Source organism: Epinephelus lanceolatus, chromosome 12, assembly GCF_041903045.1.
Source record: "Epinephelus lanceolatus isolate andai-2023 chromosome 12, ASM4190304v1, whole genome shotgun sequence".
Taxonomy (NCBI): Eukaryota; Metazoa; Chordata; class Actinopteri; order Perciformes; family Serranidae; genus Epinephelus; species Epinephelus lanceolatus.
This window is the reverse complement of record NC_135745.1, coordinates 10,829,467-10,857,085: the sequence shown is the minus strand read 5'-3', so window position 1 is coordinate 10,857,085 and position 27,619 is coordinate 10,829,467. Positions and strand designations below refer to the sequence as shown.

General features: G+C 40.0%; 3 protein-coding genes across 4 annotated transcripts; 2 read left to right on the top strand and 1 right to left on the bottom strand.

Moving 5' to 3' along the window:
* Positions 1 to 284: 284 nt before the first annotated feature.
* abhd4 (abhydrolase domain containing 4, N-acyl phospholipase B) lies at positions 285 to 7,384 on the bottom strand. Its single transcript, XM_033649669.2, has 8 exons — positions 7,200 to 7,384; positions 6,038 to 6,123; positions 5,726 to 5,830; positions 5,332 to 5,620; positions 3,315 to 3,502; positions 3,118 to 3,229; positions 1,169 to 1,355; positions 285 to 1,011 (listed from the first exon to the last, which is right to left on the bottom strand). Exons 1-8 carry the CDS (start codon positions 7,247 to 7,249, stop codon positions 922 to 924), a joined length of 1,107 nt encoding a protein of 368 aa, XP_033505560.1. The 5' UTR covers positions 7,250 to 7,384; the 3' UTR covers positions 285 to 921.
* A 1,060-nt stretch (positions 7,385 to 8,444) lies between these two features.
* dad1 (defender against cell death 1) lies at positions 8,445 to 11,655 on the top strand. The gene is made up of 3 exons (XM_033650069.2): positions 8,445 to 8,778; positions 10,403 to 10,574; positions 11,415 to 11,655. The coding sequence occupies exons 1-2, from the start codon at positions 8,568 to 8,570 to the stop codon at positions 10,531 to 10,533; spliced, it is 342 nt and encodes a 113-aa protein (XP_033505960.1). The 5' UTR covers positions 8,445 to 8,567; the 3' UTR covers positions 10,534 to 10,574; positions 11,415 to 11,655.
* A 6,601-nt stretch (positions 11,656 to 18,256) lies between these two features.
* Positions 18,257 to 26,400, top strand: pigr (polymeric immunoglobulin receptor). Of its 2 annotated transcripts, none has more exons than XM_033651132.2 (8): positions 18,257 to 18,390; positions 18,979 to 19,323; positions 19,441 to 19,522; positions 19,729 to 19,955; positions 22,925 to 23,018; positions 23,182 to 23,270; positions 23,429 to 23,478; positions 23,597 to 26,400. In XM_033651132.2, exons 1-8 carry the CDS (start codon positions 18,342 to 18,344, stop codon positions 23,678 to 23,680), a joined length of 1,020 nt encoding a protein of 339 aa, XP_033507023.2. In that variant the 5' UTR covers positions 18,257 to 18,341; the 3' UTR covers positions 23,681 to 26,400. The 2 variants fall into 2 exon arrangements, with proteins under 2 accessions (XP_033507023.2, XP_033507022.2); XM_033651131.2 differs by having other exon boundaries at positions 22,922 to 23,018; positions 23,597 to 23,826.
* The last annotated feature ends 1,219 nt before the right edge of the window (positions 26,401 to 27,619 follow it).

The following is a 27,619-nucleotide window of genomic DNA, read 5'->3' as shown; positions in this document are numbered from 1 at the left end:
TAACATATTGAAAAATAGTTACACTTCAATCCGCTGCAACATTAAATTGATGCTAATAAGTCAATCATATGATAATTATAACATTGATAGGAGCTATTCTACCTTAATTTGCTAATAATATTTGTGCTTTTACTAACACAACATTATGAATGCAGGAATTCCACTGTCCATTTTCCACTGCTGACAGACATAAGCATAAAGTGCACTGTAAATATAATAGGAATGACACTTACTGACCTCTACTGGTTGGGCAACAAAGTGCATCACATGGATTTCTACAGTCGCAGCTTGTCAAATAGGTTTTTATTCTTTCCAAAGTATAAAATACAAACAGCTGCTTGATACAGTGAAATACATAGAGGAGAAAAACAGAGGTTAAATAAGAAAAATGTTATACAGTACTTAATGGTTCATGCCGGGCACATAAAAAGTGTTTATCAGTAGCCATGTGGCACCTCTGTATCACATAAAACCAGTGCATACAGATTGGTGTGCGTGTTTCACTTAATGTTAAAAATATAACAGGCAACATAATTTAGCACTGAATTAAGTGGTTCAATTATTCCTCTGTGTGACCACATTAACAGACAAGTTCAATCATGTTATAAATAAATCATTTACTAACAATACTAAATTGAAAAAAGCATGTCTCAGCTTACAAATGACAAGATAAGTTAATTACATTAATACCAATAATCTGTTACTATGAGAACAGGATTCAAAACAAAATTACATTCAGACTCATGTTGATGTCCTGATATGCCCCGACGCAAAACCATCCAGCGTGCTGCACATGCAGAGCTCGCAGTCCTATTACCATCCGGAATTGCCTCTATACTTTCAGTCCTTTTAAACACAGACACATACGTACACACACACACACACACACACACACACACACACACACACACTCAGAAGTCATCAGTTAACAGAGTTACATATATTTTCAACCACTCTGTTGAACTCCCCTGGTTGATCAGCATATACGTGGTGAGAGGCATCATCGATCAGCTGCACAGTGGAGAAAAAGAAGATAACAAAAACTGTCAGCACTCATACACTACCACATGGAGAAGAAAAAAAATGAATTGAGTTAAAATTACACTAATTACAAGCTGAAGTACACATTTTAGACCCCTAATTGGATAATATGTCCCTCATGACTCACCAGCACTCTGGTGTGGGCCTTGTTCCTAATCTGTACCACACTGTCCCCAGATGAGCTGTCCACCCAGGATCGTGCTCCATACAGCATGGTGAGGGGCATGGAGGGGGGCAGCAGGTGAATCCGCTGCAGCATGGGCCTCTTGGCCCAGCCCAGAGACTCTGACATGGCCCGGAAACCCACCTCACCACTGGGAACAGTAGGAGAGGAAAGAGAAAATGTGATACGAGATGGGTCAGCTTTTATCAGGCATTATGTTCTGTAACTAAAAGTGTGATTAAAGCTGTATTTGGTCATTTCCATATATATATATAATGTTTGTCGTATTTGCTGAAATTGTCACTATATGCTGACAGTAGTACATGAGACAGCTAATCTGCAAAAGAAAAAAATCATGTTCCTCTACCTCCTCCTTGTGCTCCTAATGGCATTTGCTGAAAGACATTGCGCATGAACAAAGATAAAGTTTGTGACCCAGTCACAATGTTGACAAAAGTCCAGCAAAAACCAAGCACTGCCCACAGGATGCAAATTTTCTCATTTTCACTGAAATATGTTTCTGAAAACATTTAAAACAAGAAATAGGTAATGCAGTAACAGACTGTTAATTCATATTTAATCAGTGTTGCCTACTTTGAAAGTTTGACCGCAGTTCACTGGCAGTAATTGACGTGATTGACAGCGGCGCTAGAGACTCTGATTGGTTGTTTTTGTTCAGGTGTTGGATTCTTGCAAATGCCATTACAAGCACTATCAGGAGGCAGAGGAACATAATTTTCTTCACAGATTATGTACTACTGTCATCATATAGTGACAGTTGCAGCAAATATAACTTATCTTTATTAGAGTGACCAAACACAGCTTAAAACACACTCGTGGATGCGTCAAGCATAAAAGCTACAGTTTATAACTTTAATACAAGAACAGGAGACAAATCAACTGTAAAAACAATTCATGTTGCTCTGTCTCCTTTAGTGCTCATGATGGCATTTGTAAGAACCCACCGCCCATGAATGAAAACAACCAATCAGAGCTGAGGAGTCTCTAACACAGCTGTCAATCAAGGTAATCAGTGCTCATGAACTGCAGTCAAACTGTCAATCTAGGCAGCGCTGATCAAGTATGAATCAAGATCCAGTTACTTCAGTGCCTACTTCTCACCTCAGATGTCTTCAAAAACATATTTTAGTGTACTGTTTAGCTGTAAAGTGAGACAGTTTGCTTTGTCCAGTGAGCAGTGCAGTGTTTTCAACATGGCAGCTGGGTCACAAACTTTCTTTTACCTGTAAAAGCTAAACAGTATACTGAAACATGTTTATGAAACATTCGAGGCAAGAAAAGGGCAATGCAGTAAAAGAACCTTGTTTCAGATTTGATCAGCGCTGACTAGCTTGACAGTTCGACTGCAGTTTACGAGCCACGATTTACATGATTGACAGCTGTGTTAAAGACTCCTCAGCTCTGATTGGTTGTTTTCAATCACGCACCATTATGAGCACTACAAGGAAGCTGACTATCTGTCTTATGTACTACTGTCAGGATACAGTAACAGTTTCAGTTAAAATGACAGAGAGTTATTTCTAGCTTTCATGCTTGATTTATGCTTAATACATCCCAGAGTGTGTGCAAGTGTCCACATGGTCAAACTGACATCACACCATCAGACATGCCCATTTGCTAGGGGTCCCGTCCATGCACATCCCTGTCCGTGCACATCCAACATTTTCTAACTACACTGACACATATGGGCAGAGAACACAGAAAACCATGCAGAAGATGTGAGTTTTCGATACACTGCTTTGGGAAAATATCAGTCAGCTGCATGGAGGAACCCACATGGAGTATAAAAGATCCAAAATTCTCCCTGTTACGATTCTGTGTCAGCTCATGTCTGTGGAACCGTCCATGCAGAAAGCATAACTGAGGCTTAAGTGATGCATATATTGGCTTACCTCGGGGTTTGTGCATTACAGTGGTAGATGTATTGCGTCATTGTGTCATCATCAAACAGATCTTCAAATTTCCTTTTGAAATCAGGACGGAATCTGTTCACCAAACCTGGACCTGAATCAATGACATACTGTAAGATGGGTGGAAATAATTACAATGTGGCACAGCACAGTTTTGGATAAACAGTAAGACATCTCACCCCATGGACCTGCTGCTCTGATGACAGCCAGGGGGTTGAAGAGGGAAACCACTGTTGCGATAGCTTTTACCCAGCGTGGAATAGGTGGCCTCCTTACCACCTCTGTCCTCTGATCTTGACCATCTTGGGTCTGTGTCTGGGGTCGCTCTGGGAAACCCCAGGGGTCCACCAGGATAAGATGTGACACTCTGCAAGGAGGGCACAATACATTACGAAAGCCCATCAACTGGCATTAATTTGTCTTTAAAAACAAATACACAGCATAAGGTGATGTGCATTGCTGTCTTTGCGAATACTACCACTAGGGGGTGCCAAAGTCAGGAATTTTCAAATTCTACGCACAGCAGCTGCAATTTCTTATTTTTTGCTTGTCTGGGCTATTAACACCACAATATGGAGGTACGATTAAAAAAGGAACCTTACAATATGGATTATTAAAATCTGACATTTTCTCACCCATATCTTCATTTGTACATTATTTTCCCATGTTTTAGTACAGGTTTAAAGCAGCATAAGAAGATTTTTTGGCCACTTGGGGGCAGCAGAAAAAAAAACTGTAAACACAGCACTGACACATTACCACCTTATGAAGTGGTTATGGTGAACATGTTGGCAAACGGTTGCCTATTTATACATATAGCTGACACAACAGAGAAACATAAGCAATCTTTTGGAGTCATGTTTCTAGACAAATGATAAATGTGAGAGTATTCATTCTACTTGGAACCAAAACAAATGGCTGAAGAGCTGAGGGGAGCTACAGAGTTCGATGGTTATTCTAGTTATCTGGTGGTAATTCTATGTCTGTGTCAATACGAGTGCTCCCTTCATATTACACATAATAACTTTATCCACACTTAATATAAGAATATTGATTATTGCAGCTTTAAGTTTTGGAAAATGTGCTTATTTGCTTCCTCGCTGAGAATTAAATGACAGTATGTCACTATTGTATCTGTATGGTAAAATGAAATTACAGTAAGCAGTCAATTAGCTTAGCATAAAGAATAGATACAGGGGAAAAACTAGCCTGGTTCATCCCAAAGGTAACAAAAGCCGTCTACCAGCATCTCTTAGGATCACTAATTGACACTTTATATATCATTTGTTTGATCTGTACAATAGCCCAAGTGTAAGAGTGACAAGTTGTGATTTTAGGGCGGGTTATGATCACTGCTTGTATTATTATTATTATTATTGTTGTTATCATGTTGCTAGCACTTGTATCAAATAACCAACTTCATCAAAACTAAATCGTTAGAATTCGACAATTGGCAAAACGTCCACCGCATAAACGACTGTGGATTGGCATGGAGGCTGGGGGTGTGAATCACCAGAGGATGTTAATATGTTGCAATAAGCTTAGTTCTGCGATAAAATATATTAATTTATTACCTTTTTTCAACTGTAAATTGTGTCCCCAAGGGACAAAAACAAAGCAAAATGTATCAAGTGGACTGAAAACACAATTGATTATATTACTCTTGTAGGCTATTTAAAGTTTTATTTGTGTTTGTAATATTAATAATTTATATAATTAAAATGAATTTATTATTACATTTATGATTATTATTATTATTATAATTAATTGGCACTGTGTGACGATACAATATTGCCATACAAAAATATTGTAATAGTATGCTGTGTCAATTTTTTCCCCCCACCTCTAATGGAGGCTGGGAAAAATTATTACTGTCAATAGAGATCATATCTGACTGGCATGAATTTTGATTTTGACATATGTATATTTAAATCAATAGTATATATATTTATTATTCGACTGAAATTCAGTTTTCTTAATTTTAGATATGAGCTAGGTTAATATTTAATAAGACACACTCAATGTACAGTATCTGAATATCTGCCTCATGTCATGTTCTGTGGAAACACCAACATGACTCACCGAAGTCCTTCATTCTAAAACAAAACACTAAATCACTTCCAGCTGTGAGTATTCTGTTCTACAGCTGCCCCTCATTATCTCATGTTTTACGTGGTGTCCCAGTAGTATTATTACCTAGAAGGGTACTGGATGGCGTAGGAGGTAGCCAGGTACCCCCCCAGACTGTGTCCCAGCAGAATCATGTTCTCCAGGCCTACAGACTGTCTCCACTGCTCAATGGAGTCGACAAACTGCTCCTCTGCCTTGGCAGCGTCTGAGGGGAAGGGAGGTCTAGAGCTCCTGCCAAAGCCCAAGAGGTCGAAGGCGTAAACAGGCCGTGACCGACTCAGCGCGTCTATGTTCCTGATCCACAGGCCTACCCCTCCTCCAAAGCCGTGGACCATCACCAGGGGAGTCTTTGGGGCTGAAGGAAAAAGACAGAGGCGTTACGTCATGGGTTATACAATGCATACAGAATCACAGCTGTTGCCTCCCAGTAAACAAACAAACAGTGAGAGGAGGGTGATACCTTGTTCTGCAGGTTTGTGCACCGCCTTGTTGGTGAGGGTCAGAGTCCATATTCGATCCTGGTTGGGCAGGGTCACAAACCGAGCCCATAGGTCATTCTGAATACCTGCCGTGACCAGTCATAGCGGAGTAATGATCAGTGCACCCTCAGTGGAGTTCTGTGTTTACAGCTGGTTACATAATGGTGTTGTATTACACTTGCAGAAGCTCGTAGATATTTCTTAAGAGTTAGCAGCTTTTATATGTCATTACAACTGATTAGCTACATTTGTATTAGTTCCCAGTATCTGTCAGTACATCAAAACAATCTTACAAGCAAGAATCTTGGACTCTGTAGTCTTTAAAAGGGACATGGAGGTTGGACGCCAGGAAGGCCACCAGTTCCAGACTGAACTTGGCCTAATGAGAGAAACAAAAACACAGAAAGAAGAGATGGTAGATAGTACAGTTAGTTAGTGCAATTAGTCACCGCATGCTGAATGTACAATACAAATGCTTCTGGGCCAAGTGCAAGGTTAGAGTCAGTGTTATCTGTTTGCGTGGAGCAAACACAGGCAGGAGTGTCAGGTTTCACGGCCATCATGATGTCAATCAAAGTTAGTGCCAGAACCAACAGCAGTGAGGTAACTGTCAATATTCATTATGATTACCTGTGACCTCTTAAAAGTAATTCTTATTTACATTTCAGGTAGTTTACGCTGCTACATGAACAAAACATTTACAAACCAGATTATTGCCAACCTTTTTATTTTTAAGGAACTATCAAGGTGGGTAAACTGAGCTGAGGTGGCTTGACCCTGTACTTCCTCTTTGATAGGAGACAGAAAAAGTTCTGTCTTAGATTTCTCCCTCCACCATCAATACACCTGGTACACCACCAAAGTTTCCACCTGTTATGCAGTCAAAGGGCAATTCAAATCTCCCGAGTCATTACAGGTGGCCATATCTCCAGTGAATGAAATGTTAAAGACTTGTTTAACAGGAATGGCACATTCAGACAGTCCCATTGATTCAATCACTGGCCACTCCTGAAAGTTCCTAATGATTAATCCTCGTGTTCCTACAGTACTGATTCCTTACAGTAAATTACAGTAAGACAGTAACCGGCAACTTTGTGATCAATTTATTCTGGTTTAACTTTTTTTCCCTCCTATTTCTGATGCACACAGCTTACTGATGGCAGCATTTGTGTTACATAGTTAGGTGGCTACACTTGAGAAATGATCTATGTGTTATCTCATGTATCTTAAACACACCAAATATAAGATCATAATGTCCAAATTGATTTAAGGAACAATGACACAGCACTTCAGTTAAGTACTGTAATTGCACAGAACCTAATGAGCGTCTTAAAAGAGGAAAGCGACACAATAAACGCATTCAGTGTTTTAAAGTTTAGTTAGCGTGTCATGTAAGCAGACTAGCGGTGTGCTGGAGGAGACTGTATCCAGTTGTTTACCTTCCGAGTCACTTACTCTGTCTCACAATCGTTTTGCATCGGAGCTGTGGTTGTAGCAGGGTCCATTGGTTGACATATTCCGGTGACTACATTCAGTTAAATCAAACTGTGAGGCCGACAACACGGTTTGTACCTGCTTTTAAATGACACCTCCTCTGTAGGTTAGTTTCTTACGTTTTGTAACTCGTTCATTCCAAGGATCAGCTGACCAACCACAAAGATGGTCTATCACGAAGATGCGTCACTCGTAACTGCTCCTCTAACTCGTTCACAGTCAATAAAAAACTAATGTACACCCTGTGTGGTTTATCAAAGTGATCAATTTACAATGTTTATTAGCCACAAACATCCAAATGGGCCAGTATTATAAGTAAGTATTATAATATTATAAGTATTATTTTATTGTATTGCTGCTGCTAGTTTGCCTTTGTGTGAATCAGCCTAAGGATCTGTTCGTTACTTATCTATGCTTATTTTTGAGCACTGGGGAGGGACTTATGTTTCATGTTTTGGCTTTGGGAAGGGGCATACAAATGTAAAAGGTTGCATTTTGTATTTATCTTATCTTATCGCAGTTTTTTTGTTGTTGTTTTTTTTAATGAAAATACCATCATTGCTTGAAATTGTGAAAACAAAAAAGTATCATTGAGTTTCCAAATATCCGACAGTCTTCGGACACATCATATGCACTAAGGCTTTTGTCTTGGAAAAAAAGAAAAAAAGCTTAAAATAGTAATATGTCATCAAAATCACTTTATTCTATATCTCATTTAATTTATCAGCCCAAAAATGAACTGTTTGCATTAATTTACCAGCATGTAACTCTAGGATAACATCTTCAACATTAAACTTTTAACTATGAAACATCAAAGGGTGTGTTTTAAAAATCAAATATAATTTACAACAACGAAACAACGAAAAACATTTGTTGCTTCAGGGAGGGTTAAAACAACAACAACAAACAAAAATAACACCCGCCCACCCCCTCCTCTGATAAGTAAAGAACAGTCCCAAAGTCACGTCGGATTTTGTAAAATAATCTTTCGGGATTTAAATTGGTCCATAGGGTACTGGGGCTCCTCTAGTACCAGCAAAACTTTGATGAGTTGAGAATGCAGTTGATGCAGCCGTATCTCGGAATACTAGCGGAGTGAATGCTCTTACTTATTTATACCCATCTCTGATGTACAGTGGGAGGCGCCAAGGATCATTTCTTTCCACAACGGGCCATTTTTCCATTCTCTCCGAGCGACTCGGAATATATTCGTTGTAACACCAAGGCCGCTTCCGGTTAATGAGGACACGTCACTCATTCGTTTGAGGAAGAGGAGCCGTGCAAACCTCGCTCATTGACCCCATTTTGTACAAATAAGACGGCTAAAACATGTCGAACTCAGTCATATCTGTTATTTCTCGGTTCCTAGAGGAGTACAGCTCCACGACGCCCAACAAGCTCAAAGTGGTGGATGCGTATCTGCTGTACATCTTGTTGACAGGAGCGCTGCAGTTCCTCTACTGTCTCCTCGTTGGCACCTTCCCCTTCAATAGCTTTCTGTCGGGCTTCATCTCATGTGTGGGAGCTTTCATTCTTGCAGGTAAATAGTTATTCAGTTAAATGTTATGTGTTGCCGGTGAATTATACAGTGCGATAGTCGCGAGGGTTTCAGTCAGTCTGGACTCGGGGCCCATTAGTGAACGTGTGTGCAGACACAAGTTAGCTAACCATGCTAAAGTCTAAGGGCTCGAGTTGCAACTGTATAAAGAAATGATAAAAAAAAAAAAAAAACAGAAAATAAATAATGCATGTACACTGAGCATGGATATGTTCATTCACCATTAGAATTAAAAAGTACGGCCAGTCTCCACTTTAGCCACTCTTAGCTAAGACTAGTCAACACAACAGTCCTCATTTCCTTGATTTGTGTTACGTTTTAATAAGAGTTGTTTAATCCATCTAGGTTTTATCACACTAACTAATTAGAAACTCCTTTGTATCAAACAAAACATAAAATATAAAGCAATAAAACAGCATAAAAAAATACAGCCTCCATAACAATTTTAAGGCTGATTCATCACCTCTGCCAGGGTTAGACATTAACACCAGCCACCAGCCAAATGCTGGTAAAATATGTAAGTGGCTGCTTGATTGCAATAGCCAAAAAAATAGTGCTAATGTATCGAGTGGCTGGTAGATTTTGAAGTCCACCAGCCACAGTGGCAGGTGTACAAAAAGTTAATTTCCAACCCTGTCCTCTCTGCAACAGTTTCAGTAAGTACTGAACATTATAACTCTAATAAAGGTTGGATGTTTTGCAGGACTGTTACCTAGAAATTGTCAACAGGATGTACCTTTGAATACTTCCTGGTAACAAAGAAGGACAGTCAAAACCCCGTTACTCAGAGCTCATATTGACGAATCTTCTGTAGATGACTTGCAAACTTCTCCATAAACAATTAGGCTAATTGAGAGAGACCGAGCATCTTGATTGATATGATGATCCTGACTGCATTGGACGGCATAATCAATCTATCTGATTAATCTTTGTCTCTAAAATGTCAGGAAACAATGAAAAATAGCTTATTATAATTCATCAGAGCTCATGATGAGCTAACAGACCAGAACTCAAAGATAATCCGTCTACGGTGATAGAAGTACAGCAACTTAACTTATGAATATCAGTGATTCAATTTGATACATTTTCTGCTGACTAATCAATTATTCGACTAATCGTTTCAGCCCCACTGCACAGTAACATCAACGTATGTCACATTTAAAGTTCAAGTAATATTTCATGAAGTGTTAATAATTGTTTGTGAGTTTTTAAACCTTGGTAATCAGTTTTGAAAATATTGTCTGTTGCATTATTGTCATACAATCTGATTGTGGCTCCACTGAGGAAGATGTTTTAGTATTGAACTCCAATGTAGATCTAGGGAGAATGAATCAGACACCATTGCACGTGTTATTCCTCTTGTTTCCAGACAGTATCAGGTTCAAACAAACCTTACAGATGCACTATAATTCTTAGAGACACCTGTCTGTAAAAATGTAACCATGGAAGCAACAGCAGAGTTTCAGTGCTGAAGTTGATACACTTATAAGTTAATCAATTTATGATAATAACAAACAGCTTAATTAATAATAAAATTATTTGTCAGTAACAGTCAAAATGTTGTCAATAATACCTAATCTTCTGTATCTTGTGCTTTTTTTCTTAGTATGTCTTCGTATCCAGATCAACCCACAGAACAAAGGAGACTTCCTGTCTATCTCTCCAGAGAGAGCCTTCGCTGACTTCCTATTTGCTCACACCGTCCTCCATCTGGTTGTGATGAACTTCATTGGTTGAAGCAGACGTCCATCTAATTCACATTGTCCCCCTCTCAGAAGGTGTTGTATAATCCCATTGTTACAGTCTAGTTTTAGCCACGATAAAGAAATGAATGTGTTATTCTTTAATTTCATTTATTTTTAATTGATGTTTGAACACAGCTGACATCCAGCAGTCGTCATATTAAATTCTGTAGTTGCTTTTCCTTCCAGCTGTATATTTTACACTCCTCAGAGCATGACATTTTTGCAGCTGTTGTTTAAAACTACCTCATTGTTGAGTTGCAGCTAACACTTTCTGGAGCACACTGATTAATTAGACCTGAACATTTTTCAGCACTGACGTGGTTTCAAGGTCATGAGCGCCAAATAGTTTAAAAATTGTGTTTCGTACTGTTGGTATCTTTTGAATAATGAGAAAAAAATGTAATTGGATGAGAAAATGTTTTTGGGAGGTGATGTGTGTGAGATATCCATTAGTGTTTATAGTGTCTCTCGATGGGCAGTAAATGGGAGATTTAATGAACTCCAAGGATGTTTATGTGGGCTTTTATGCAGATATATGCTTTACTGTGTTGGTTTATGGCTGTAAAACAAGAAATATACCCTTGTCCTTGGGGTGCTCTCAGTCACATTAACCATTCTTGCCAGTTCATCACTTCATTCTCAGTGGAATAGCTCCAGATAGTGCATGTGATAATACAGACTCCAGTTTAACTTCTCTGGGGAGATCCACATGATACCACATATTGCTTTTGCTCGGCAGGAAAACATTGTCACTGATTTTTTTAAGACTTCGAAAGCGCATACTGCATTCTCTTGTTTCTCATTTGCTTCTAAATAACTCCTTCCATAACCTCAGTGTCGCTTACTCAACGACCTCTTCTTTTTTTTCCATAGATGACAAAAAGAGATGTTATCAGAACTCCCTTCCAAGACATGAAGCTACATCTGCTTTTGTGCCACTGAGTTCATCCCACAATCAACACTGAATTAGTTGCATCTTTTCATATGATGCGGTACAATTTTCTGACAGACGATTGATTTCTTGCATTCTTTTTTTTAATATTGATATTTGTAAAGCATTCCCTTTTGCACTGAGAAGAAATAAAAACAACTCAAATGGTGACCTTGACAATAATGAAGCTGTTCTTGAACTGTTTTTTTAGTTTTTAGTTTTTTAAACACATGCATGATACTCTCCAAAAAAGTGTAAGTGTGAACAGGTGTCATTTCTGGTTTAAAAAAAAAAAAAAATGAAATAGATACATTTGTCCATAACAGGCTGAAAATAAGTTAAGCAATAAAGGCCATGCACTATATTTCATATTTGAACATTAAAAATGTTATTTATTTTTAATATGAAATTATAAATACCCACCTAACTCTACTTTGTCAGAGTGACCTCTGAAGCACTTTTTTTCATCAGGGTTTGGGGGAGCTGCAAGCTACATTTTGAGTTGGCTACAGAAAAAGAAATATATGTTTAAAGGCTGACAGGACAAAAACTGTAACAGGGAGAATTGCCAGGAAAAGGCTCCATGCCTTGTAGAACTTTTTTTGAACCCCACAGATTGCATCTCTTGCTTTTTTTCTTAAAAGCCTGAAAAACCGAGACTAAAGTATATGCTTGTGCCAATGAGAGTGAGCGTGTGCAGCACAGTGCCTATCATGCTAAAAGAGGGGGAAGCAAGAACATTGCACCCCAGAGCAATGAGAGGGTTTGCTGCTATTACTCGCTGTGGAATAACTGATGGAAACACATTCCAGCTCAGTTACTTGTGACTGTGCAGAGCCACTTACATTTGTCAAAGAATGACCCGAGGGTAAATTTGAGCTGGTTTGGTCTTGGCGTTTCAGTGTGAAGGCCAGTTTGAACTGGATATGAAAATGCTTTGCATACAGAAATGAAAAACAGGCTGAATCAAGTTGGCACCTCAGGTTCTTCATGTAAAGGTCAGATCTAAATCTCTTTCTCTGTTGATTTAATAGCAGAGACAGAGTACTCTATCTGCCGACCTTTACCTATGAAATGGATACATTAGCACCAGTCCTTTTGAAAAGAGGTTAGGTTAGCTTAAAGTAGTGAGAGTGGTGATTCTGAGAACTGACACACTAGATACTAGACATGCAATCTGACGAATCTTAACAAGGAGCTGGGGATAATGCATTTCTATGGAGAGGTCTGAAATAATTTTCAACCTAATCAAGCCACTTATTAAATGTCTTGTCCTAGATATAGCGTAGGTAATGGTAACTGGAAGCTACTTATTGTCAGTGCTGCAAGATGTATTTAGATCCTTCACCAAAGTGAAACTAGCGATACCATTCTGTAGAGATCACAAGTAAAAATCATTTCCATATATTTTTGTAGAATTGCTATTGGAGCATTTACATGTAAAACACATTTTTATATCGCTGCAATCAGATTCAAGCTACTTTATATACTGTACTATTTGGTATCAGTGGTGCCCCTAAGGTGGGGCCAAGGGGGTCCATGCCCCCCCCAGTAAAACTGCTGGCCCCCTCTGGGTGAAAAAAAAAAATTAAAAAGAAGATATAATTACTGTTTTTAAGACGCTGTAGCATGCTCATTCAAACACATTCTCACTCTAAACATAAATATATCAACGTTTGACCATGGACTTTCCACGCCCAGATATAACGTGCAAGCTAGAAAATCCAGCCCGATCCCACCTGAGCCTGTGCATGTTCTGTCCAAGCCCGGCCAGGCCCGTCCCTTTAACTGTAATTACAAGCCCGAGCCCGGTTTAAACCCAACATTTCTTTTAAGGATATGAACGTGGACATTGAAGGCTGATTCCCGTCTTTCTTTCCATGGCAAGCCTTCGTCATGTGCCTCTTAAGTGTCCAGGTCCCCGTCTTTTTGTTGTCATGTACCAGCATTGTGCTGCCCTTGGTACACTTGACGAAGCCGACACACATGTTGTCACCACCGACAACTCACATGTACATGGCCAGTGGCACCGTCAAGAGTTGCTGGTTCCATAGCCTAGGTCTATTATGAGAAGCCCGACCCGTCCAAGCCCAAGGATAGTGGCGGGAAATTAAGTGTCGGGTTTCGGGCTCGGGCAGAGAATCTAAGCTCTAGTGCAAGGTACCCTGGGTGCTTTGGTTGTTGACTTTCTGCGCCGGATTTCGACAACTTCGGAGTGAGACTGGATTGGCTCTTTTTTTGAGCTAGCTAGTGCAAAGGTATGGTATCTTTTAAAACTAGACAACCTAAGGCATCTATTGGTATCAACCATGTCAGCATAGGTTGTCTGAAAGGGGGCTAAATAACATCCCAAATTAAGGCAAAAGTTTGGCCACTTTACAAAGGCGTCCATTGAACTCTCACCTCAAGATATCTGAATGAATATTGGTTCTGTGGGTACTCATGAGTCTCCCCTAAACTTGAAAAGTCTTGTTTCCAGTAAATGTTTTGTTCCTTACAATCAATTAACTTTAAAGCTGAAATTTCTCTTAAAGTGTGACTAGATGGTGAGGACTGGGGCCATTTCAGATTTCAGAAAATTAATGGGAAGACCCACTCAAGCCAATTCAAAAAAAAGGGGAGTGAGGTCACACACACACAGCAAGCAGCACTCAACCGTGAAAAAGAAGTGGAAGCTTGGAGAGCTAGGCCCTGGCTTAGACAGGCCTCAACCCTCCCTTCCTCAGTCAAGGTTCAGCCTAAAAACAAAGACAAAGAAAAAACATTAAAATGGGCAGGTGGGCAGTAACACTGTTAAACACCGTGTAACTTTTTACAAAATATCACATAAGTTAAATACATTATTAAAATTATAACCCCTAGGCAAAACAGCAGTCAGCACTCACCGGTCATGACAAAGGGTAAATCAGCTCTCACTAATGGCAGGACCAGGCATTCACCTCTTTAACAGAGACATCAAACCCAGGGAGCGTGCTGGCCATCAAGGGAATATCTGGCCACAGGAATGAGGAGCAGTGACTTTTCAGCCTGATGATTTGCTGGGTTGTTTATATAAGGTAGCATGAATGAGCTACACCTGGGGCCCATTCAACCCTAATCCCATTTCCTTATTTAGTAGGGTTGGCCCACCCCTCCCTACTACATAAGGAAAAGGACAACCAGTCTATTGGAAGAAGAATGAATCACCTAATATGTATACATGTACATAACACATTAAAACAGGATTATTGTAGAACTCAAAATTTAAACAGTACCAGTACTAGTCTATGCATATCAGATGATTATTAATATTAACTGTATATCAATATGTGAACTTTCCACATTGACATAGTTTTCCCACTAGCCTTTGTACTTGTTTTCCTGCTAAATGTAAAATAGAAGAAAAGAGTACCATAAAAGCAGAGAACAAGTACTTAAATTTGGTAAATACACTTTCCACTTCTGTTTACTGTACTTGGTGTAGAACAGAATCAGATCCCAATCCATGTCTTCCTCAATGTAGACAGTATTTCAAGGGTATAATTAATACCGTAGACTTTTATTTTGAGTGTCTTTCAACTAAACTGCTCCCTCTTGCCCTGGAAGGAAAACATCTCATTAACTAGTCTCCATTTAGAGCAATTGCCTATTGGGCAAAGTACTGGTATTAGACACAAACCACTAACTGGAACCTCAGTAATGAAGACAAACATTAGGAAGCATTGTGACACCATTTTGCCTTAGCCATACATATGCAAGGTTTCTCACCTTTACACACAATATGAGGACATTTCAGAGTCAGAGCTTGCAAAAAAGAATGATGGCAGAGAGACTGATAGAAGATCCTTTTTTCTTTATATTTTAATCAGGTTTACATGCTCTGTGGGACAGGAGGAAAGTTGCGACTATCTAGTTTATCTTGCGTGATGCAGCAATTCACCAAAATAAGATCTGTTTCAAGTCTCTTGTAACAAAGACAAACAGATACCAGCCTATCCCAAAGCTGAAAGGAATGTCAGGATATTGGGAAATGGCACAAGGCTTCACTGTCTGTAAATAATTAGTTCTGTGAAAGCTAAGTTTCGAAAGCTGCCTGAACTGTCATAGGAATATGTTCAGTTTCAATTCTGGGTTCTGCCTACATTTTTCCAGGAAATGGATGACCATAAAAGGCTTTGAAGCCAAAGCAAAAAAACAAAACAAAAGCAAGGGGCTTTAGGGACATCCTTGACACCCTTCACAGAGCAAATTGAGAAGCTTGGAATAATTGTTTGTTAATTCAGTGGCTGAGGGGGCTGTGTGTAGAAGCTTAATCCGACAAATGAAGACTGGACCAAATCCAAAGTTTTCAGGCACCAAAATCAAATAATTTCATTGTAGGCTGCCAAATGAATTCTCTGCATCCAGAGGAGGGAAGGCACTCAGCATTTGGTTGCTTAAAAGAATAGGTTATTAAAAAATAGGGCCAACACTGAAATAATAAAAGCAGGAAGTATGAGAGGAAAGATGACATGTTTCATTAAAGAACAGTGTTTTGAAAAACACTTGGTCCTTGGTCAGGGATGCTTAAGATTGATATGCTACCACTCCACAACCAGGGTGGCTGTGCCTGTGGATGTAGAGGGGTCGTCCTCTAATCAAAAGGTCAGTGGCTCGATCTCTGGCCCCTGCAGTCTTCATGCTAAAGGGGGCAAGATACTGGAGTGTGTGTGTGTGTGTGTGATATATCACTCCTGATAAGCAGGTGGCACCCTTCATGGATGTCTGGTAGCCATGGTAGCGTGCCAACTTGTGTTGTTAAGTACTTTGAGTGATCGGTAGAAAAGCGTTATGTAAATGCAGTCCATTTACCACTTTTGTGTCTGTTTGCCAAATGAAGCCAGATGGTGATAAGCTTATCTTGTTAGTTTAATCTGTGCAAAAACCTTAGCATGAAAAAAACGAGATGAGAAATAAGTGATTTTAGGAGGTGTTATGCTATTGGCCCATTAAAGGAGCAGTGGGTGTGATTTAAGGGGATTCAGTGGCATCTAGCAGTGAGGATTGCAGATTGCAACCAGCTGAAACCTTTCCCACTTAGACTTTGTTTAGTGTTCTTTGTTCAGGAGGTTTTTACCACGAGCCAAGTTATCAACAGAGGTCTCCTTCTCTCTAAAACAAACAGACTCCGTGATTTAAATGGGTAAAAACACTGAATAAAGCAGTTTCATGTTACTAAAAACTGTTTCTCCTACGCTGTTGGGCACCAACTAATACGTGCTCAGCTTTCCCTCTGAAAACTTGAGATCCAGACGTTTAAGATGTTTCACCGGGGCCCGAATTATCCACAGAGGCCTCCTCCTCTCCAATACAAATGAACTTGATAATTTAAAATGGTAAAAACACTGAATAAAGCAGTTTCATGTTAAAAAAAAGAAGTGTTTTTCCAAGGCTCTGTTCCAGGGTACTGTAGACATATGGTGGTGCAACAAGGTGATCTCTGTAGACAAGGAATTGCTCCATATTCAGATATAAATGGTTCAGTCTAAGGTAAGGATAACACAGCTATTCTTATTTTAAGGTGATTATACACAAATAAAAACATACTGACTTAATTATATTCCCTTTTTGCCAATATATTCCCCTAAATTCTACACACTGGACCTTTAAACGTGGTAATGTCTGAGCTTTAGTGGTGCTGTTGGGTTAACTTTGGATGGAGCCAGGCTAGCTGTTTCCCTCTGTCCGCAGTCTTTATGCTTATAGCTAACCGGCTGCTATTTCCAGAAGCCTATAATGTATAGAGAGCTCCAGGGATGACGCTCTTCTGTAGGCTGATGTTGAAGTTAGCATCGCACTGGTTCCCTTGTCAAAAAGCCTGAGATTTTTTTCCATTGGAATTTGGATTATTGCTGAAAATAACAACAAAATGTTTATGATACTTACACATTTTGTTCAACAAGATAATCTTCACAGATGAACACCACTTTCATGATTGAAGCCTGAATGCAATCTCCAGAAGTAAATAGCTAACGTTAGGCTATAAACGAACTACACTATGGTTGCATGATTTAACGTCACCACCATAACAAGACTGTGAAGCCATACATAGACACAGAGTTCCCAAGCTGGGTATTTACTGATGTATTCAGTGTCTGAGAACAAAACATTAAAGTCTCTTAAGCTTGTGTTAACCACAGTCCTTATTTCAGGCATCTAACCAAAAACTCATTTAAAAAAACAATTGACTTTGAGACTAGGGAACTGTAAGTTGTAAAATGTTAACTCATTTCTGGGTTTTAGGACTCATTCCTGGTGGACTCTATTTACAAGGAAGATATGAGAGTGGTGTCAGTCTTAATTCTTAGCAGGAAAGCAAATGTTTAACTATTCCCCTATTATTAACTTTTATTTCTAAGGTCTTTGTTTCTTTAATATTGTGGAATTCGGGAGGTTTACTCCTGACAATGTAAAGAAATCCTCTGGGCACGTTGAAGAATAGCCTACAAAAGGTGTCAGCAAATTTGTCACTTTACAGATATGCAACAGTTTTTAAAGATTTTTGCATCTTTTCACACCTTTTACATTAAATGGTTGTACATTCAGCTATACCACTTTGACCCTCCCGACCCCACTGCTTTTAAAATAAACATTTCATAGCTGAGAAAAAGATGTAAAAACAGGAGCAGTACACTTTTTATTGTATCAGTGCCACAGTGAGCACAGCTTGTTAGGCTAAAAGTATCCCTTGCTGTTAAAATCTAACTGGCACCTACATGGTTAACATCTGGAACATCTGGATCCAACTTGTGGTCACATGACCGAGGGGAAATCGGCATTCCGGAACCTTGAGTCTGTGTTTACACAGGGGAGGGGAGTTCACTTGGTAAACTTCAAACTAACGGTGAAACATGCGGCGACTCTTTATACTCACCCTCAGCCTGTTACCATGGATCCCAGGTAATAACTGTGACCACTGAGATCATATGCTTACAAAAGTTCTACAGTATGCCTTTTTTCCTGCAGATAAATGATGGGAAACAGGATGATTCAGCCCCCTCACTATGGCTGTGCTCTTGACAAAAGCTGGTGCTACAATTGCCATGTTGCTCATGCTTCATTTCTCTTTACTATTTTACTGCTCTTCTATATTCATCATTTGTTGAAGACAGACTAGAAAGATCTGCAGGAGCCAGAGTGGGCTTTTGTTTTTCAAATCTTCCAAGCTGCGGTACAGTTTGCCCCTTGGCAAGAGTATATGCTTTATGTTTATTTTGTCAAGTCTTAGAGGCCTGTTATATTTGTCCCCCCAAATCTCTATTATAGATGGATAATCCAATTTTGAAATAAGAAGTACGGAGAGGGAAGTTAAAGTAGGAATAGTGTTTTGTTACAAAGGAAACCGAAACCATAAATGTGGTACAAGTATTCCTCAAGGCCACTCTCCCCCTTTTCCCAGTCATAGATAAGAAATGTCTGCTGCGTATGACTGAAAGTTTCAAAGTTCAAACTAGAGTTCAACACACAATCATCTCCACTTTCCATCAGCTGTCCTCTGCAAGGTAACCACCGAGGGAGAGCTTTCCATCATGGAGGGTCAATCCCTCACAATCCCGTGTCATTACGAGCCTCAGTATGCCAGCTATGTAAAATACTGGTGTCAGGGGAAGACGAGGGAGTTCTGCACCAGTTTAGCTCGAACAGATGAGCCCCGTTCAGCCGATCCAGCTGAGAAGAAAGTGAGCGTTTTTGATGACCAGGTCCAGCTGGTGTTCACGGTGACCATGAACAACCTGAAGGAGGGGGATTCTGGGTGGTACATGTGTGGTGTGGAGATAGGAGGTGTGTGGAGCGCTGATGATGTCGCTTTCACTAACATCAAGGTCATTCATGGTGAGTAATGAGGTGATTTTTGAACTGATGAGCCATTATTGATCCCCATTGAAAAAACATTTTCATGCATTTCAAATGCTTGGATGACACATTTAAGGATGTGTTCATTCCCTGCAGGTATGTCAGTGGTGAACAGCCGAGTGAGTGGGGAAGAAGGGAGTAGTCTCACAGTTGAATGCCACTACAGTGAGAGATACAGGTATTTTATTGCCTCATTCATCACCCTACAGTTGTGTCACTTGTATTTACCATCAGACCATGTGGAATCCTCACTTTTAAAACAGCAATTTTCAAAGCATCAGTAAACCTGAGAAAGCGTGGTTATTTGTTCAAAATCTTCAATTCAAGCCTAACTTTGATGGACAGTCAGCCTTCACTGACTCCCCTGTGACTGCCTCCCAACAGAGAGAGTGAGAAGAAGTGGTGTCGGAGTGGAGACTGGAGCTCCTGTCTGCTGACAGGTTCTGAAGGGAACTACGAAGACACTTCAGTGGCCATCAGCGATGACAGAACTAGGACTTTCACTATAACCCTAAAGAAGCTGCAGATGAGAGATACCGGCTGGTACTGGTGTTCTGCAGGACAGCAGCAGATGCCCGTGCATGTGCTGGTCACACGCCGGGCTACGACTAGTAGGTTGACCCCTTAAAATTAAAGAACCTTTAAAACTAAAAATCCATATAACAGATTGTCCTTTTATCTTGCTGTCAGGGGGAATTGTTCTGTTTGCCTCATTGTTAATGCTGCACTAGGCAAAATCTTTATTTAAATGAGTAGCAATTGATTTTTTGGCATTTGGGGGCAGCAGAACAAGCAAATTAAGGAAATTGTGTTTCTGGCACCTTGGTAATACAAGTCCAATATTCACTCTCCTTTCAGCTGTTTTTTGGTTTCCAATGACTCCTTAGAAAAATATCCAGCTCATTAGCCCCTGTATGCACCACTATGTTCACCAGATAGCTAACTTTATCTGCCTGCTGTTTGGTGTTGGCAGGTAGTTTACAGTGGCTTTTATCCAGGTGTGTAGTACTGCTGGAGTGCACTGAAACACTGCTCTGCTACTTTTTTTTCTACAAGTGAGGAATTAGAATATTGGCAGTTTGCATAATCCTGTTGAAATACATTTTTTAAGCACTTGAAGATCCAATAATCACTAAAGTGTATGTCATGTAAGAGAGACAATGAAAAATGGACTGGTCAGAGTTGTGGTATTGACATGTAAGGTGTATGATTCATGACATCAACTCATGCACTGAGTAACATGCATGCACCTTAAAAGTTGCCACTTGCTGCCAGTAGCCTTCGTACAGCACAGTGAGCCAATTTTTTTTCTCAGTCTATTAGCTAGCTAACGGTTAACTAGTAGGGTCCATGTCATTGGTCCGACAGCCCATTGGTTTGACATCCCATTAGTCCGACTGTCCGCGGTGTTGAACGGCTCGCAGCGGGTGTATGGTGTGCCGCAACCGGCTCTGGGTCAGCTGGGAAAGGCTTGAGGCGGAGCAGGCTCACGGCTTATGTGTTTGTCACTTTCTTTTTCATTTTAACCCACACCATGATCTTTTCCTGACCCTAACCAAGTGGTTTTTGTGCCTAAACCTAACCAGACCTTAACCACAGGGCATCTTGATGATTTCGGAACGGACTTTGGAACAATGGGTTTAATATGGTCGGAACAATGGGATGTCGGACCAATGGGTAGTTCCCAACTAGTAAAGATAAAAAGGCAGCAAAACATTATTTCATTTTATAGTTACACTTGACCAGTGTAAACTTGCCACCGTAAGAACAGTGGTTACATAACCTTTGAAACAAGACATGCATAGATGCGCTCTGGTACTTAAACAAATAGCACTACACCCCTGATTTTATCAGAGCCTTTTTTGCTGAAAATAGCTATGGCTGGAAATGAAGTTCATGAGAGCCATGAAAGTGAATCAAAACTGTAAAGGTGTGTGCTGGAGAACCAAAACAATGAGCACAGTGACACTAAAATGATAGAGTTTAGGGAAAATGAAATTAGGTGATAATTCTTCGTGAGTTTGTGCCTAGGAACGACCAATTTCACACTACATATACACATTTGACTCATTGTTAAGGGAGCTGTGTGCGACATTCAGAGCATATCTGTGATTCAGAGCCTGGAGTGAGATTGTACGCACACGGATCTCAACATGGAGGGGGCTGAGCCGGTGCCTAGCAGCTAACAGTGCTAGCTCCATAAACAACACTAACAACTGCAATAGTGCTGATAGAACTAACAATTTTACCTTGCGCAAACGTCATCCCAATACCTAGCCAGTTCTCATTCCCAAGGTGTGAAACACTGCCTTTTGGTCAGAGACTTTGGTGTCAGACAACAATGCAAAGTCACCTTTGACAGCGGTATGATATGCCGCCGGACAGCATCAATTTGAAATGCTGCTGCTAACAAGGTCGGTATGCTGTGTTGCTAAAAGGTGTCAGTTTGAAACGAAGATAGTAAGAATATAATAGTAGGAGCTGGAAAGTTCTAATAGGGCAGGTGGGAGGGGAGGTGGATGGGTCCAACAAACCCCGACTTCCACGCGGCAGCCCCCTGTTCGCCCGCTGTGTAAATGTTGAGCCAAATCATGTTGTTTTTTTCTAAACCTAACCATGTGCTTTTGTTACACAAGGAAGAAAAAAAATGTAACTACAAGGTGTTTTACTGCCGTTGTTTACTGATAAAGTTTATTTTGAAAAAGGCTATATGTATAATGACCTCAAACTGTTCATGTCCTGTGAAAAAAGAGGTGTATTTTGAAAAGACACAATACATATGGTAACCACCAGTGGTACCCACTGTATGGGTGCAGTGCAGAGCAGCGACAATTAGCTAACCACTGGAATACACTCACAAGGACTTAATGCACTAACATGCATGCGCGTCTGGACCATCAAGATGCTCAGATTGCAACACACATAGGTAGCTTGGTTTCATTCTCTGCTCAGGACACTATATTCCACGATATCTTAACATAGCCAATAGTGGTTTGCTGATATATTAATGCTCTGAATGTCAAATACAGCTCCTTTAAAATAAAAATATGTATTAGAACAGCTTTAAAACACTTGTTTTTTTGTCATTCTAAGCCATGAGCCTGGCAAAGCCAGCCTTAAATCTCACAAGCTTAGTTTTCACCATGAGATTTCAGTCTGGGAAGGATCTATTAAAAGTCTGTAAAGCCTAGTGGGTGGAAACCAGACAAATTAGTATACAATAGGGAGTTGTTTAGATGGTGATCTGACTTGCTGATTGAAACTCCCAAATGTTATTGAAAACTATTTAAACCAGACATTGTAGGTATGAAAAGAGGCACAATTCTGCGACAAAGTGGCCTTTTCCCCACGTCACTCTGCAGCTGCTGAAATGAGAAGCAGCCAAGTGTAGCTTTAAGGATCAATATGTGTTTGTGACAGATGGCGGGGGCTCCTGGGTCTCCAGCTGTGCAAGGTATCGATTATCACGAGTCACTTATCAAGAATATTGATGTTATGATCTCTGTGGGTGCTGCTACAAACACTCTTTTCTTTTGCTTATAATAGCACTTTTCAGCTATAATATCTTTATCCTCAGCAGCGGTGTCTGTGACATCCCCACTTACACACCTACATTCTGCTGCATACCTGCCTCCACCCAAACCCATCACTAAGGAATCCTGGAACAGTCACAGGTAAGAGTGAAGCACTTCTTCATGATTGTGCTTGAAAGTGCTGTTAATTAGAAATTTATCATCATCTTGGCCGTCATGAAAGAAGAGATGCAGCACAGGCCTGAGCTGCTCTTGAAGCTCCACTATCTGTTCATACCAGTGTGTGCTTGTGTCTGTGTTTTAGTCACATCTTGGAGTCTTTGCTGGTGTGTGCTTCGATAATGCTTCTTGTGGGCTTGGCCATACTGGCGAGAAAATTGTGGAAACAGCACAGTAAGGCAACTTCTCATTTCTTTGAATATTAAATCTGGGCAGAATCGTGCCTCTGACCTCCTTACAGGTCTACGCAATATTGCACATGCATTATATATCTTCAGCGAGAAATTTGCATCATCATTTGTGGCTTAAAGATCCTCAATATCTATTTCTAGAGCAGGATCCTTTGCAGAGACAAGTTAAGGCGATAAAAGCAAGGCACAATGTAAGCCTCCATTAAAATATCTGTCACTGTTCTGTTACACACTATTTAAAGATAAACGGCATTATCAAGGATATGCTTTAGCGATTATTGTACTAATTTTTCTTTCTGTCTCCCACAGGAGTACTCAGGGGATGTAGGTGACCTGCAAAACACTGCTGTCGTTTTCCTCAACAGGGACTCCCAGGACGTACATATGTACTGAGCTTTGTCACTGCAGCGTTTATTGTTACTCTTTGTAACTGAATGTAATTTTGGTGTTAGTTCACTGCACACAGCACATGCTTTACTTCCAGTGTCTTCTTTATATTACATACCAGCGCAGTTAAAGACATTTTGATGTTTCTTTTATTGCTTGCTGTTCTCTGCTGGCAACTGGTATAAGCAGGAGAGCTTACAAGAGTATATTTTTCCTGTAAGGCAAATTAACCAAAATATAATAATGGGGTCCTCTATTTAATTTCATCAATCAAGAGCAGCGCTGTAACTACTACTAATGACACTAAGGTTTATTATCATATGATTTTGGCAGAGTTTACATTCTACAGTTAAAAATGTACATTACATTTAAATCTGACTATGTTTATTATCATACAGTACAGGCCAAAAGTTTGGACACACTTTCTCATTCAATGCGTTTTCTTTATTTTCATGACTATTTACATTGTAGATTCTTTCTGAAGGCATCAAAACTATGAATGAACACATGTGGAGTTATGTACTTAAGAAAAAAAGGTGAAATAACTGAAAACATGTTTTATATTCTAGTTTCTTCAAAATAGCCACCCTTTGCTCTGATTACTGCTTTGCACACTCTTGGCATTCTCTCCATGAGCTTCAAGAGGTAGTCACCTGAAATGGTTTCCACTTCACAGGTGTGCCTTATCAGGGTTAATTAGTGGAATTTCTTGCTTTATCAATGGGGTTGGGACCATCAGTTGTGTTGTGCAGAAGTCAGGTTAATACACAGCCGACAGCCCTATTGGACAACTGTTAAAATTCATATTATGGCAAGAACCAATCAGCTAACTAAAGAAAAACGAGTGGCCATCATTACTTTAAGAAATGAAGGTCAGTCAGTCCGGAAAATTGCAAAAACTTTAAATGTGTCCCCAAGTGGAGTCGCAAAAACCATCAAGCGCTACAACCAAACTGGCACACATGAGGACCGACCCAGGAAAGGAAGACCAAGAGTCACCTCTGCTTCTGAGGATAAGTTCATCCGAGTCACCAGCCTCAGAAATGGCAAGTTAACAGCAGCTCAGATCAGAGACCAGATGAATGCCACACAGAGTTCTAGCAGCAGACCCATCTCTAGAACAACTGTTAAGAGGAGACTGCGCCAATCAGGCCTTCATGGTCAAATAGCTGCTAGGAAACCACTGCTAAGGAGAGGCAACAAGCAGAAGAGATTTGTTTGGGCCAAGAAACACAAGGAATGGACATTAGACCAGTGGAAATCTGTGCTTTGGTCTGATGAGTCCAAATTTGAGATCTTTGGTTCCAACCGCCGTGTCTTTGTGAGACGCAGAAAAGGTGAACGGATGGATTCCACATGCCTGGTTCCCACTGTGAAGCATGGAGGAGGAGGTGTGATGGTGTGGGGGTGTTTTGCTGGTGACACTGTTGGGGATTTATTCAAAATTGAAGGCACACTGAACCAGCATGGCTACCACAGCATCCTGCAGTGACATGCCATCCCATCCGGTTTGCATTTAGTTGGACGATCATTTATTTTTCAACAGGACAATGACCCCAAACACACCTCCAGGCTGTGTAAGGGCTATTTGACCAAGAAGGAGAGTGATGGAGTGCTGCGGCAGATGACCTGGCCTCCACAGTCACCGGACCTGAACCCAATCGAGATGGTTTGGGGTGAGCTGGACCGCAGAGTGAAGGCAAAGGGGTCAACAAGTGCTAAACACCTCTGGGAACTCCTTCAAGACTGTTGGAAAACCATTTCAGGTGACTACCTCTTGAAGCTCATGGAGAGAATGCCAAGAGTGTGCAAAGCAGTAATCAGAGCAAAGGGTGGCTATTTTGAAGAAACTAGAATATAAAACATGTTTTCAGTTATTTCACCTTTTTTTGTTAAGTACATAACTCCACGTGTTCATTCATAGTTTTGATGCCTTCAGTGAGAATCTACAATGTAAATAGTCATGAAAATAAAGAAAACGCATTGAATGAGAAGGTGTGTCCAAACTTTTGGCCTGTACTGTATATAGAGTGAAGTTGGGTCATTTGGGACACTTTCTGACACATTACCACTAAAATCAACCCAAAGTTCTGAATACTACCTTAAGTGTTACTTGTAGAACTTGATATGGATTTTTGCTCTATTTTTATGAAGAAAATATGTTATTATGTAAAATACTTTAGAAACGCTGGACCTTCAAATACATCAAGAACCCCTACCTCATTCCGATGACATGACATGCAATTCATTCAATCAGTTTTTATTTAAAAAGATTGTGCAACTTTTCTGCCATGCTTTACCGTTCTTTCGCTGCCTGTTTCCCTGTTGCCATATTGCCATATTATCTACAATGGACATGCATGTGTATGTGTCTGTGTAACAATACTGGCTAATTCTGGACTATTGTGGCTGACATGAACTCACTGCATCATCATTGATATTTTTTAGGTGACAAAAATGGCTGTAATATAACAGGATGGCATGCAGTAACATAAGTCATGATTTTATGGCACTTGGTAGAGTAAAACATACTTGTCTCACTTCAGAAAAATGTCCAGTTGTAGCATAGTTTTTTTTTCTCATTTTACCTGAATGCATTAATTACTCACTTAAAGTGCAGTTTTGCCCTGGTTCCCTTGAAGAAAAGCCAGTGGGATATTTCTATTGGATTTTTGATTGTTGCAGAAAATGAGCTCTGTGGTGAATAAAAGTTTAAGATGCCTTCACATTTTGTTCAGCAAGATTTATTTTTACAAATGCACACCACTTTTAGGGTTTTTAAAGCGTAAATGCAATTGCCAGAAATAAAGAGCTAACCTTAGGCGATAAACAAACTACACCATGGTTGCATAACTTCAGCGTCCACACCACAACAAAGTTGTAAAGTGAGATGACATTCACATTCACATTTAGCCACTTCTTAGCAACTGCCCTTTTGAAGACATGTAAAAGCCTCAAAATTCACAAATGGGCTATTTCCTGATATATCTTTTGGTGTTGAACAAAATGTGAAAGTCTCTTTAGCTTGTGCTTACCACCGACCTTAATTTCAGGCATCTAACCAAAGAAAACCCATTCAAAATTCAACTTACTGACTTTGAGATGAGGGAATTGGAAATGCTAAAATGCTAATTCTATTTGAATTAAACCTGCAATAATAATTTTTGGCCATCTGGCTGCAGCAGAAACATGCAAACACACCTTTGACATGATGAACTTGTTAGCTAATCACACATCCAGTGGATGCAATGTGGAGCAACATTAGCATTCCTGTGGAGTCATGTTTATGTCCCCCTGATAATTGAAGTCCACTATTTTTAACTCTCCTTTAAGCTCTATTTTGGTCCCCACCAACTCCTGAGGGAAATATGTGGTGCTTTTGCTGCTACATACTCCACTATGTTTACTGGCAAGTTGCTCACTGTGTCTGTCTGCCAGCTGGCGCTGGGTAGGTAGAGCCGTTTTTTTACTTTACCATTTCCACTGTAAACAGCCACCTGCCAAATGTTATGAAAGCAGTGAGTGTAAACCAAAACAATAAAGCTGTGCACACCAAAACATGCAAATGCTTAAGAAGACGCTATGAAGCTCTGTAGGGCTGAGAGAAAGAGCAGAGTGTGATATGTACATTATTTTTTCCAGAAGAATTTCCTTGAAACAATTGCACAAAATAAAATTCAACAGCCAGCTCAATAAATAAGATATGCAAAATAAAAAATATTAAAACATTTAAGAGACTTGTTTTTTGGTCTAATTGGACTCTTCAGTCCTTCAGTATGTCTAAAATTCTGGCTAAGGCCCTGTTCATCTATATCTACAGCATTGTGATAGAAATGTATTAGACATGAAGGAGAGTATAGTTTGTGCATTGCCATGGTTTGGTGTTTTGAGAGGCCTCAGAGACCTTCACATATGGCTCGCTTTATGCGGAGAGGCTCAGAATGT

What these genes read in the sequence shown, in the direction of transcription:
- abhd4 (XM_033649669.2), bottom strand. Translation starts at nt 7,249, where the DNA reads ATGGACCCTGCTACAACCACAGCTCCGATGCAAAACGATTGTGAGACA. An exon ending in CAAAACGATTGTGAGACAGA is followed by an intron (nt 6,124 to 7,199) that starts GTAAGTGACTCG and finishes TTCTCTCATTAG; the next exon opens with GCCAAGTTCAGTCTGGAACT. An exon ending in AGGCCCACACCAGAGTGCTG is followed by an intron (nt 1,012 to 1,168) that starts GTGAGTCATGAG and finishes TCCACTGTGCAG; the next exon opens with CTGATCGATGATGCCTCTCA.
- dad1 (XM_033650069.2), top strand. Translation starts at nt 8,568, where the DNA reads ATGTCGAACTCAGTCATATCTGTTATTTCTCGGTTCCTAGAGGAGTAC. An exon ending in GGGAGCTTTCATTCTTGCAG is followed by an intron (nt 8,779 to 10,402) that starts GTAAATAGTTAT and finishes TTTTTTTCTTAG; the next exon opens with TATGTCTTCGTATCCAGATC.
- pigr (XM_033651131.2), top strand. Translation starts at nt 18,342, where the DNA reads ATGCGGCGACTCTTTATACTCACCCTCAGCCTGTTACCATGGATCCCA. An exon ending in CCTGTTACCATGGATCCCAG is followed by an intron (nt 18,391 to 18,978) that starts GTAATAACTGTG and finishes ACTTTCCATCAG; the next exon opens with CTGTCCTCTGCAAGGTAACC. An exon ending in CGATAAAAGCAAGGCACAAT is followed by an intron (nt 23,479 to 23,596) that starts GTAAGCCTCCAT and finishes TGTCTCCCACAG; the next exon opens with GAGTACTCAGGGGATGTAGG.